General features: G+C 43.5%; 1 protein-coding gene across 1 annotated transcript in view; it reads right to left on the reverse strand.

Moving 5' to 3' along the window:
• tmprss3a (transmembrane serine protease 3a) overlaps positions 1-12,659 on the reverse strand; it is a 28,233-nt gene extending 15,574 nt beyond the window's left edge. Inside the window, exons 1-6 of the mRNA XM_059499656.1 lie at positions 12,462-12,659; positions 11,255-11,489; positions 10,713-10,817; positions 5,468-5,578; positions 5,252-5,375; positions 4,500-4,628 (exon numbers count right to left, since the gene is read on the reverse strand). Coding sequence (XP_059355639.1) covers positions 4,500-4,628; positions 5,252-5,375; positions 5,468-5,578; positions 10,713-10,817; positions 11,255-11,489; positions 12,462-12,569 — 812 coding nt within the window. The 5' untranslated portion in view covers positions 12,570-12,659. The remainder of the gene's footprint in view (positions 1-4,499; positions 4,629-5,251; positions 5,376-5,467; positions 5,579-10,712; positions 10,818-11,254; positions 11,490-12,461) is intronic.
• Between the last annotated feature and the right edge of the window lie 214 nt (positions 12,660-12,873).

Genomic DNA, 12,873 nt, shown 5'->3' on the forward strand with positions numbered 1-12,873 from the left:
TGCTGCGATCCATATTAGACGTCTAAGGAGAGGCATGAGGGCGGGGGAGTGAGAACGGCCTTTGTTTATGCACTGAACTACGGCTTCGTTGTCGCAGTGCACTAAGATGCTTTTAGATGTCCATTCGTTTCCCCACAGAAAGGCTGCTACTACGAGGGGGTAGAGCTCGAAAAAAGCTGATGACTGGGTCGAGTCCTGCATCTGGGGGGGCCATGTGGACGCGAACCAACGGCCTTGGTAAAAACCTCCGAAACCGATTGAGGGAGCTGCGTCTGTAAACAGCTGTAAGTCGATGGGGGACGAAATTAAATTGTTATAAAAAAAAGAAAGCCTGTTCCATTGTCTAAGGAACTGGATCCATAATTTAAGTTCGTCGCGGCATGTGTGGGTTAGGGGGATGAGGTCCTCGAGCACGTGGACTGAATATGCGAGTGTTAGGAGATGCGCGATGAATGGGCATCCTTGGGGAATTATGCGCATGGCGAAATTTAGATGCCCGAGCAGAGAAAGGAGTTCGCGTTTAGAACTACGTGAGCTGTCGAGGAGGGTGGAGGAGACGAGGATTATTCTATCGATCTTTTCCTTTGGCAGGGAGAGCTGAAATTTAGCTGAGTCGAGGTTGATGCCGAGGAACTCTAGGGTCGTGGCGGGACCCATGGTTTTTTCCTGAGCGATGGGAATCCCGAGCTTGGAAAAAACTTTTTGGACGGTGAGGATATGGGCGGCTGGGATTGCCTTAGGCGATGAAATGACCAGGAAGTCATCTAAAAGGTGGATAATATGTGGGATTGCGTAATTGTTGGAAAGGATCCAGCAAACGGCTTCGGATAGCATATCGAAGATTTTGGGGCTGCTTTTGCATCCGAAGGTTAACCGGACGGCGAAATAGTATTTCTCGAGCCATCGTATCCTGAACAGGTGCCAGAAGTCGGGATGGATAGGCATCACTTTAAAAGCAGAGGTGATGTCTATTTTTGCTAGCCAGGCTCCCCGGCCCGCGATTTTTATCAGTTCGACTGCCTGATCTATGTCTTGGTATTTGAGTGAAAATTCGTCGAGGGGTATCAGACTACTGATACTCGGGACTGTGGATTGGTGCGGAGATGACTGGTCTACTATTAAGCGTTTCTTACCTGAAAATTTTCTAGTAGCCACTCCGATTGGGCTGACTCTGAACATTTTGAAGGGGGGTTTATTGAAGGGCCCGATCATAAAGCCTGACTCGACTTCTTTTTTGATGAGGTTAGCTACTATGTCGGGCTCTGCGAGGGCGGATTGGAGATTATGGCAAACCGTGTTTTGGGAAAGCTCGCAGACGATGCCCGGGTTAAAACCGTGTCTGAGGCCAGACAGGAGATAATTTGTAAATTCTTTGTCGGGATGGTGTGCTAGTTCGATGGTCATGCGGAATATATTCACAGGAGTCGATAGGTAATTTTTAGATTTTTTATTTACGGCTTTATACACAGGGCAAACTATGCGTGCGTGGGCACCGCCACAGAACTTGCAGGTGTGTAGGTAGCGGCAGTGTTGTCTGGTGCATTTCCCGTTGTTGAAAGCGATGCATATCGATGTGCTTTCTGCTCCTGGTTGGGCTAGACATGAGTTTGCCGAGGTTGCTGATCTTGGAACGTAGCTGGTGGATTTTGCCGGGGGAGTATCGGAGTGCTGGGTTGCATCCGGATTTATTTGTGAGCAGGATGTGGTTGAGTGAGCTACGGACCTGCAGACTGCACACGAAATGCTCCTGCAGCCTAGGAATACGCGGCTGTGCAAGTCGGAGTCGATCGCTCCCCAATAAGGGCACTGGTTCCACTGAGCGATGCGGATAGCGCATTTAGCGGAAAAAAGCTTGTGGTAAGTGTAAAAGTGCCCCCCTCCATAGGACAACGCGAGTTCGGCTATAATCGATAAATAGTCGTTGAGTTCGCGTCGCCTGTGGGGGAAGGCTGAGCAGATTATCTCGGTGAAACGGTTGAATGCAATGGTGAATTCGGAGAAGGAGAGTAATCGAGATGAAAGGGGATTTGGGTTTTTTAGCGTGACTGAGAAAGCCCCGCAGTCAATTTGGTGGTTTGAATCTGTAGTGGGCAGGAGAGAAAGGAGAGACGAGAGATCTATGTCTGCACCTGCTAGTATTTGTGCTCGGATGCTGTGAGTCACTTGGGGAGGTTCGAGGGCGACGGCGTTTGATGGGACGGGCATCGGTGTAGCCGAGAAGAGTGAATGGGGGGATTTCGCTTGGAGGAGGGTGGTGGCGACAGCTGGGGGCGGGGCTGTGTTTGACAGCGCTTGCGGCCAAGGGCTTGCTTCAGCCGCGGGCCCGGTGTTGAAAGACGCGGGTTGCGGGGCTGTGTTGGGCGGCCAGTGTGGCCAGGCGTTTGCTTGGGCCGCGGGCCCGAAGCTGGGATGGGCGAGAGTCGGGGCTTTGTTAGGCGGCCAGATCGGCCAAACGTTAGCGTGAGCAGCGGGCTCGGAGCTCGGAGGAGCGGGAGGCGGGGCATTATGAGACAGCCAGTTCGACCAAGCGCTAGCTTGAGCCTCGGGCCTAAAGCTGGAAGAAGCGAGAGGCGGCGCTGTATATGGCGAACTGTTCGGCCAAGCGCTTGCCTGGGCTGTGGGAACGGTATTAAAAGTTCCGTACGGTGGGGCTGAGATGGGTGGAGGAGGCGGCCAGGAGCCTCCTTGAGCCTCAGCGCCCTATGCTGTTGGGATTGAAGCCGCGGTGGGAGGCTGGGCTCCAGCCGACATAGCGAGTACCCCGGCGGTCGGGATCGGGGCGCGGCCCAGGCTTGCTGAGGGCCTTTTGCCGCGGCTTGATAGCCGCTGGGAGCTAGGCCTTGCGGCGGAGGATGGTGGAGTGCTTTGAGGCGTATTTTGAGGTATTTCTTTCTTTTTTCCTTTCTTTGGAATTAGGGTTGACTGAGGAGAAATGTTATTATTTAGAGAGTTTGCGTACAAGTCGTAAAGTTCGGATTTATTCAACTTGCTTGAAGGTATGACGTCAGTTTTGGACAGGGCCTGCCTCAGACTCGACACCGTCCATTTATCGATTGGCGGAATCGTAGGCCTGGCCGAGCGGTAGGAGGACGCGGGGGAGACGGCCGCGGTTCTCGCCGGAGGCGGTGAAGGTAGGCCTAGGCGTCTTGGTAGGCGAGTGGCTGCTCGCGCCGTACCGCGCCCGCGGGTTGGAGCCTGGGGCTCGATTTGGTTGCCACGCCGGGAAGGGGTGGCCTTGGAGCCGGCTGGCTGCGGTGATGGGGCTAGAGAAGAGCTGGATGAGTCTTCGGACGAGGAATCTAGGTTTTGGGACATGGTGCTACACGTGCGGACCAAAATGCTGATGAACCGTCAATGGATAGAGGTAAGTCAGTGATATTTATGCTATGGGATTGATTACTTGATTATGGTCCACCTGTGTTGATTAGGCTAAGTATCTGACGCGCTCCTCCCGAATCTTATTAATAAAATTACATTTAAGTTAAATTGGAAGTTTTCTGTGACCTCTTATGATCTTAGCAAAAGGTTTCGCAATTTATTTCCACAACATGATGCATGATGGGATACACTAAGCCTTGAATACTGTTCTGAAGTGTGGATTTAGTGTGCATTAAAGGGATAGTACACACAAAAATGAAAATTTTATGTTTATCTACTTACCCCCAGGGCATCCAAGGTGTAGGTGACTTTGTTTCTTCAGTAGAACACAAACCAAGATTTTTAAAACAAAATGTTGCAGTCTGTTCTCAAGTGGACCATTGACACTCCTAATTGAGATTGAGAAAGGTGGTGGTAATGCACTTATAAGTCTGTGATCCACTGTAAAGCAAGATGAAGAAGACGGCTCATATGCAGGCTGTGTTTTGAAGAGGCGCCACTCATACAGTTCAGACAGTCAAGGCATTGCAGTGCATCAGAGGTGAAAAACAATATAAATAAACTACTGTTCAGTTTCTTGCACAGACCAATCATTTTGTGTCTTCACACATCAATGTATCATCATGAGCCACGGTTTAATTTGGTTTTGTTTGTGTATGTTTTTTTTTTTTAGATTTATTTTATGTTTTAGCCGTGATTCCCATCCACTTAAATTATATGGCTAACAGACTGCAATGTTTTGTTTTAAAACTCACAGTTTGTGTTCTACTGAAGAAACTAAGTCAGTTACAACTTGGATGCCCTGGGGGTAAGCAGATAGACATTAACTTTTCATTTTTGGGTGAACTATCCCTTTAAGGGCACTGCGCTTTGGCATTTTTAAGATCTGGACAGACTTGCCCACTTACTTCCTGTTGCATGCACATGCTCTCAAGTGGCCAAGTCCGTAAGTGTGGGTATTTGGACAAAGCAAGAGAGTCTTAAGGAGGGTTGGAACTGAACTTTGTTGCTTAAAAGTGATCTGTACAAGAACAAATGTGAAAGTTTCTACAAAGATCAGGAGAATTTTTAGAATACTGCTGCTTTGCAAACACTGTAATTATGAAGAGGGTATGTTATACCTGAAACTGGTCACATTGTGTATCTTGATGGCCTGTTGGACATTTGTGTTGTTCATACTTATTGACACCAGGTTACTCTGGAAGTCCTGCTCAATAGAGGACAGAGGAAGAGCTTTTGCCTCCACATATCTAACAGAGAGAAAAATAAATGTATTAAAACCTGAAGCATAATGGTAGTGGGCAGTGTAGCATCAAATATCCATGTATCACAATCACTTTATCAAATGTCTTTGTCATTTCTAGAAAGTTTTCAATGGATAAACTTCACAAGATCTCATCGGAAAGCTTAAAATGTTTGTATTTTGAAAGGTCTGTGTTGAGTCTGGTGCTAAAAGCTAAGAAAGAGCTACAGTCAGAATGGGTTATTATAGCTTTCTCTAGGTGGTGCTGCCCATAAAAGTGCAGCACCTAATAAGTCAGCACAAGCTTTGTGTCTTGATTTATCTACAAAATTCCTAGTTTGGAGTCCACATCTAAAGATTAAGTCACGATTATGTTGTTTTCACATGTGTATGTTAATTCCATCATATAAAGATGGTTGTGGGCTCCTGGAGGACTAACATCCTCCCCTGGCACGCCTGCATGCCTGGAAGTTTCCAGTATGCCTTAAGCCCTTGATTAGATGTTTCTGCTGTGTTTAAGAGAGGTTAACTCTGCAGGATAGCGGCATTCCATGAGCAAGATCAGACAAAATGTAGAGGAAAGGTGTTTAAAGGAAGGTGTTTCAGTCAAGACCTGAAGGCATTCAGTACCTCAGATAGCCGAGCTGTTTGCAAGCTGAGAGGGAAAGCTCAGAGTCCCAGTTCTCTGCACAAACAGTCCTCCAGGTGCCTTCGATGAGCACCTGAAGTACAGAGCTCTTCCCACTCAGACGCACTGCACAGGCAGATAGACACTTGACATAGGAACAGAAACATTCAACAACAGCAATGAACGTTAATGCTAATGTTAAGTGTGCTGGTGCTCACCACAGCTCAGCTCATCTTCTCCGTGTGCACAATCAAAGTGCCCATCACACTGTGCAGACATGCTAACACACCCAGAGGCACATCGAAACTTCCCTGTACAGCTTAACCCAACTAAAGTGGAAATAAGTGAATTAAATATGTTGGAGTGGTAATTGTAAGCATTTATTAAATTACATGCATTTATCTTTCATTGAAACATAACAGAGACACAATACACTGCAAGTAAATCCATCCATTCATTGTTTCATTGCTCAATGACTCACAAATATAACAGCCAAACATCATCACTTTAAGGCTATAAAGTAAGCTGATAACATAATGCAAGGCTGTGGCCTGTATTATATTGTGTAAACTGAGTATGAGACATTTTATGAAGGTTTGTAGCTCCTGGGTTGTGTAATCTAATCCAGTCGAATCAGTTAATATTTCAATGAAGTTGAGTAGGTTCATCTTTGCTAAGGGTGTGTTCTATGTTGTATAAAGTTTTCAGTTGTCATACTTAAGTAAAAGCAAATATATGCTACCTTAATCTACACTGACTTAAAGTAAATTAAAGCAGCTCGTTAGAAAAATACCTAACTGATAACTAAATAACTGATATTAAATTGTATAACAGAAAAATGGCATAGATGAGTGTTTTGTTGCTGGAATCTCTGTTAGGTAGAATATGTAAGAGTTTAAAGTGATATTTTACACACACAAAAAAGTTAAAATTATAATAATGTACTGATCCTAATGTTGTTACAAATATGTATAAGCTAAATTAATATTTTGGTTAATCACTGTTTATTTTTAAGTGTATTTTTGTTCATTGTTGGATCAAGTTTGTTCTTAATGATGATGCATCACTTTATTTTAATGTAAAAAATTATTACTTTTTATATTTAAAAAATAATGTACCAAATGAATTATTTAATATCTGAAAATGATGCTCAATGTGTTCATGACCATATTTAAGTCAGTGTAAAAGCATTTCAGATAACTAAACACATTCTAAGTACTAATTGTAGAGTTAGACCATTAAAGGTGGGGTGTGTAATATTTAGGAGGATATATTGACAGAAATACAGTATAATATACACAGCCTTTTTCAGAGGTGCATAAAGACCTTACACAATGAATTGTTATGTTTTTATTACCTTAGAAGCAGCAATGGACCCTTTTCACTAGACTGTGATGATGCATTTCAATGGTCATTGTAAATCCTCAAAAGCTTTTTTTTATAGATTTTTTTTAAAATGCATGTACATTTATAACACTATACTTTTTTTTCTCCTTTGTATCAAATCACAACTTTTTTTTTTTAATCATGATTACTCTCGAAAGATTTTAGCATGGTGATGCATATGACAATGTTAATGTATTTGGTCTTGGCGGAATAGATCTGCTACGCTGCTGCTCAATTGTTGCTGCTGTTGGTTATTGTTGTAGTTATAGAATATTGCTGCTGCTGCTGCAAGCAAGTACGGCAACTTGCTACTGCCAGTGCATATGTAGATACAGTGCCATTAGTATTTAAGACATACTGCTGCTGCACAAATAGCACAGCAGATCTATACAGGTGGAGCTGGGGAAGGTAGAGGGTTTCAGAGAAACTCAGAAAGCACACTGCAGGAATCTCATGTGAATGCTAGCCATCCATATAAATGAAAGGCAGTAAGCTCATGGGCTGCATATGCAGCATGAGCCAATCAGCTTGTTCCAAGTTGTTTATCTTTCTGAATATAATCAGTTACATTAACAACCCGTCAGCCTACACCATCTAGAGTTTCATGACGAAATATATATTTAACGCTAATGCAAGGGTGTTTCTAATGCAGCATCTATTTGTAGGGACAGTGAATTTGACATTGTTTTGCCTTCTGACTGCCGTTATCACTCTCTCAAATTTTTTTGGAATGCAAAAAATATTCAAAAACGGGAATGCAAAAAATTTTTGTGGTGTGCCCCCATTCACTGCTCTCAAAGTTTACCTAACTATGACAACTTCTGCTGCTGAGAATCTTTGAAATGTGAAAAAGGACCATTACCGGAGGCCCCCTTACATGTAAGTCGCTATTTTGCACTGCCATGGTTTTACAGTAGACCTAAATGTACACATTGTGAATGTTTCTTCACAATTTTTATTATTATTTATTTTCCAAACAAAACACTGACACAATGCTGAATAAGTAACAATAATATTCACAATAACATATTGGTTTACTGAATAATTAAGTAAATGTAATTCCTTAATTTACCTTTGTAAAAAAAACATCTCAGAAAACAACATCTTTATCCTGTGTTGGCCTCCAAACTCTTCCGTGTTTAATTCGCTTACCTCACCACTAGATGCTGCTAAAATTTACACACTGACTGCACCTTTAATCAGTTTCTTATCATTTTTGCTTTCAGGATTTTTTGGGTGGGCACTGAAATCATGTCTTGATGATGCACTGGAGCCACTGAACATGGCCCCTCCCCAACATTAAAAATAACCAAAGAGCCTTAGCATCAGTTCCATATCTGTCGGTCACTACGAGTTATGTCGAATTACATATGGGGTCTCACTTGGGAGGCCAATCATCTCTGAGTTTAAGAAACGCCAATGAAAATTGGCTAGTGGATTTTGCATACCTTAGCCACTCCCTGTGCCTACGGGTATACAGTAAATAGGTGATAAGTGCATCCACTCTTCAGATTTTTGCTTCGGAGCAGAGTAGTCGATGTTATCTATTTGCCACAAAGCCAGTCATCTTTGTGTTCATAAAGAGCTGTTCCTGGTTGGTGTGACAGTGCAGTACAGTGGTGTGCATATTCTTTTTCAAGATGCCGTTTCGTCCATTCATGTCCTTCTGGATGCGGTTGTTTCCTGTCCTCGGTTGATGGTCACGAGCATTGTCTTCAGTGTCTGCAGTGTCTCTCCCAGATGGAGAGAGCATTTGCGGTGCACTTGGAGTAATCGTCTGCATCTCCTGTCCAAAGCCTGTAAGCTGTTGGCGGCTCTCATTGCCAAAGCTTGCAGTGCTGAGGGCCAAACTGCCTCTGCCCTGAATGCCATGGCTATCCTGCAGGTACATCAAGCCAAGGCACTAAAAGCAATGCGCGACGATGGTACCGACCCGAGGTTGATGTAGGAGCTGTGCACGGTGACTGACTTCAGGGCAGTCGAAAGTCATAGCATGGTCCCTCGGAAATGTGCCGCTTTAGTGATCCAGGAGGGCCATTTCTGGCTAAACCTGGCTGAGATGAGAGATGTCGACAGCTCACTTTCTCGTCGCTCCCATCCCCAGGCTGTCTTGTTCGGCGACACAGTCGACGACTTTGCCCAGCAGTTCTTGGCAGTGTAAAAGCAGACTGAGGCCATTCACACTTGAATGACTGTCTTTGCCCTCCTCATTCTCACCCATGACTCCCCCTTTCACCAGAGGCCGAGAGGTCTTTGTTCAGAGACGCAATGCTTTTCCATGCGTCTCTGGCCAGTTCCTCTTGGAACAAAGGGACTTTTGCTGTGAGGACTCAGAACGCGATGTTTTCTGGGCCATCCAACATGACTCCCCATAGCTGCACCACTGCGGGTACATCGACTGTCCCTTTGGTGCCACTCGTACAGAGTTTGGGGGTGTGGCTTGCACTGCCCACACCATCCCATTGACTCATTTGGACAGTTCAACTTGGCTATGCGATTCAGTTCACCCGGCAGCCAAGTTCAACTGCATTCTCGAGACTTTGGTGGCAGTTCGGGATGCCTCTTTCTTGCACAAGGAGATTTCTGTCCTGCTGGCAAAGGATGCAATTGAGTCGGTCCCTCCAGCCGAGACAAGGAAGGAGTTTTACAGCCCTTACTTTAATGGACCCTTAGAACAAGTGTCCCCGAATGTCATTGTCACGATAGATTCCTCCACCACGGGCTGGGGTGTGACGTGCAACGGTAAGGCAGCTTCGGGGTCTTCAAGAGGTTGATTGCTTTGGCACATCAACTGTCTGGAGTTGCTGGCAGTGCATCTAGCTTTACGATGGTATCGGCCGCTGTTGCTAGACAAGCAGCATTGCGGCTGTTTCGTACATTAACCAACAGGGCAGTCTACAATCACGTTGCATGTCTCAACTTGTCCACCATCTCCTCCTCTGGAGTCAGACGCGGCTCAAGTTGCTGCACACTGTCCACATTCCAGGGGAGCTTAATCAAGCAGCCAACGCGCTCTCACAACAGCTCAATTTCCCAGGGGAATGGTGACTCCATCCCAGATGGACCAGCTGATCTGGAGTCGATTAGGAGAAGCCCAGGTAGACCTGTTTCCTTCCCACGAGTCCTTCCACTGGCCTTGGGCTCTACGCAAGTATGCGTTTCCCCCAATTAGCCTGTTCACACAGACACTGTGCATAGTCAGGGAGGATGAGGAACAGGTCCTTACTGGCCCATCCAGACCTGGTTTTCAGAACTCATGCTCCTCATGACAGCCCCTCCCTGGCGCACCCCCCTGAGGAAGGACCTCCTATCTCGGGGGCTGGGCACCATATGGCACCAATGTCCAGATCTTTGGAACCTTCATGTGTGGCTTCTAGATGGGACACGGCAGACCTAAGTGATCTGCCACCAGCGGTTCTCTTAGGACACCCCTGATACCCTCCTGGGACCTCTCTATTGTCCTGGCTTGACTTCATTGGGGTCCCTTTGAGCCGCTTGATTCAGTCGAGCTGAAGTTCCTGTCTCTCAAGACAGCGCTCCTGATCGCACTCACTTCCATCGAGAGGGTCAGGGACCTCCAAGCATTTTCGGTAAGTGAAGAGGGCCTTGTGTTCGGTCTGGCCTATTCTCACGTTGTCCTGAGACCTTGGCCTGGATACGTGCCCATGGTTCCCACCACTCCCTTCCGTGACCAGGTGGTGAACCTGCAATCACGGCAAGATCTCGGCTCCTCAGCATAAAACCTGAAGAGTGGATGTAACTGTCACCTATTTATACCTGTAGACACGGGAAGTGGGACAGATATGCCAAATACACTATCCATTTTTCATTGGCATTTTCTCTTAAACTCAGAGATGACTGGCCTCCCAAGTGAGACCCCATACGTCATTCGACATAATGTCTCTGTTCCCTCCATCAGGGAACAAGGGTTACGTACGAAACCCGGTGCCAAAGGAACATCGCTCATGAAGAGCTCATATATTTTTGATCAAGTAGAATATTACTTTCCAAAACCCAGTAAAGTGTTACTGAAACATCTCTGGGTGTATCAAATACTCACTAAAGACATTTACTCACCACCCAATCCAATTCCAAGCACAATACTGAGGATGAGCAGGACACAGGCCCCGAGAAGTATCTCCATCCTGCGTGCAAACCATCTCCCCCTAAATGTTTTATCCTCTTGAAATCAGTTTCATGAGGTGATGAGATACATGAAATTAGAGAGATTCATATGTATACATTTAGCAAACACTTGATACATTTGATCGATATGTACTTGTTGATGTTTGCATCATGTATTACTAGTTGAGCCACAGAAACATACAGAATTTCTGTGTATTTTAATTTTACTATGTAGTGCAAATACTTGACTGCAACAAACTTAATTAGTGTAGATGTATTGCAAGAAGAAAATGTTTTTGAGTGAGTTTGCAAATGCTTCTGACAGCATTATTGAAGGATCATGTAGAATTTAGAAATGATTAATGTGATTATAATCTACATAGCCATAAACTGTAATGCTGCGTGTTTTTTTTTTTTTTTTCGTAAGTCAATATCAGGAGAAAACTATGTACAACATGAAATACACATTTTGATGATGTACAGTATATTGTTACCTGTGACAAAGGGCTGGACTTTGGTAACTGGCATTGAAAGGCTGGGCTGGGCTGAAGGGGTTTCTGTGAGGGGGTCTTTGGTTGGATTGACGGTGCTGTCATCTGGTGCAGGACTGGCACTTGAACTGTCCAGCGGACTGATATTGTGCAGGGTCGGGATATCCACAGAAGGAATGTCATTCTCAGTTACAGAGACCACCTCTATTTTCTCAGGATATATCTGTTCGGTTGTACCCTGTGTGGAAACATTAAGACTCAAAAGTGAATCAGTATTCTTCCTTAATTATCATTTATTCAGATTTTTCATAAAAGGTATTTTATTTTATTTAAAAAAAAAAAACAAAAACAAACAAACCTGTAAACAGGGCACCATGTACTGTATTAACAATTAACTGTATTAACTTTGTTAAATGTTTTATTTTGAACTTTGCACTGCATCTTTTTTTTGTTAACAGAAATGTCAGTAAAATTAATGGATAATGGCCCTTTTTTAACAGTGTATAGCAAACAACTGTTGTTTTCATTAAATCCTATTGTATTTATTTATATTTTGAAGTAGATTTTATTTTTATACTTTTGATTTGGTCATTTTGTGTCTTTGTCTTTTTGTCTTTGTTTTAAATATATATATATATATAATTTTTTTTCTGTTTTTATTTTAATTTCTAGTTGTATTAATATTAGCACTTCAAGCCAAGACAACATTTTTAAAGTTAATTTTTTTATTTTTATATTTTATATTCAATGAACTGAGTACATTTTGTACATGGTTCTCAACTGGTGGGACAACTGGTGAGACTAAAAATTGAAAATGTTAATACTAAAATTCTAAAATTTAAAAGGGAGAAGAAAATGCTCTCCATTTGTTTTGTCATTGATGTCAGTATTTACATTATTTTGAAAAATGTATCATAATTCAGCTAATCAAAAACAATTAATCATGATCAAAGGTGAGATCTCAGAATAATACTACACTGTAAAAAAGATAACGGAAGCACATTTTACAAGAAAATACTATTCCAGTCTTTTTACATCAAAATGTCATGTTTAATGTGTTTATTACTGTTTCTTTGTGGAATTCACTAGCAATTCATTAGCTGAGTGAAAAGTAAATCCTACACTATTTTTTTTCAGTCCATATGGCCGATAGGATAATTAGAGCCTCACTGGTACATGCAAACATAAATGAGTTGCCCTGTGATCTTACCTGACCACCTGCTTGTGTTGTTTCTCTACAGGGAATAATAGATCCTCCATTTATATCAGCCCCAACATCTACACCTGCTGCAGACTCCAGTTCCTCTGGATTAGCCATGACTTACTTCAAACACTCATCTTAACAGCACCCAAACAATATGCAGTTAATTTCAGATTTGACTGGGAGAAGAAGTAGAAGAAGAAGAGTAAGCAATGTAGATTGTAGTATAGTACAATAACATTATCGACCAAACAAATAACACGTCTAATTTACCTAGTAGAGTTATGAAGTCCATCTCGTCTGATTAGCTTGAAACTTGTTCTTTGTGTTGATCTGTTCATTTTTGGTCTCTTCTGGTCTTCTTAACTCTCACTATTACATACTGAGACAGACTCTTAGTAGGAAAGAGGGACATCTGATC

Source organism: Carassius carassius, chromosome 19, assembly GCF_963082965.1.
Source record: "Carassius carassius chromosome 19, fCarCar2.1, whole genome shotgun sequence".
In the NCBI taxonomy this organism is placed as follows: Eukaryota; Metazoa; Chordata; class Actinopteri; order Cypriniformes; family Cyprinidae; genus Carassius; species Carassius carassius.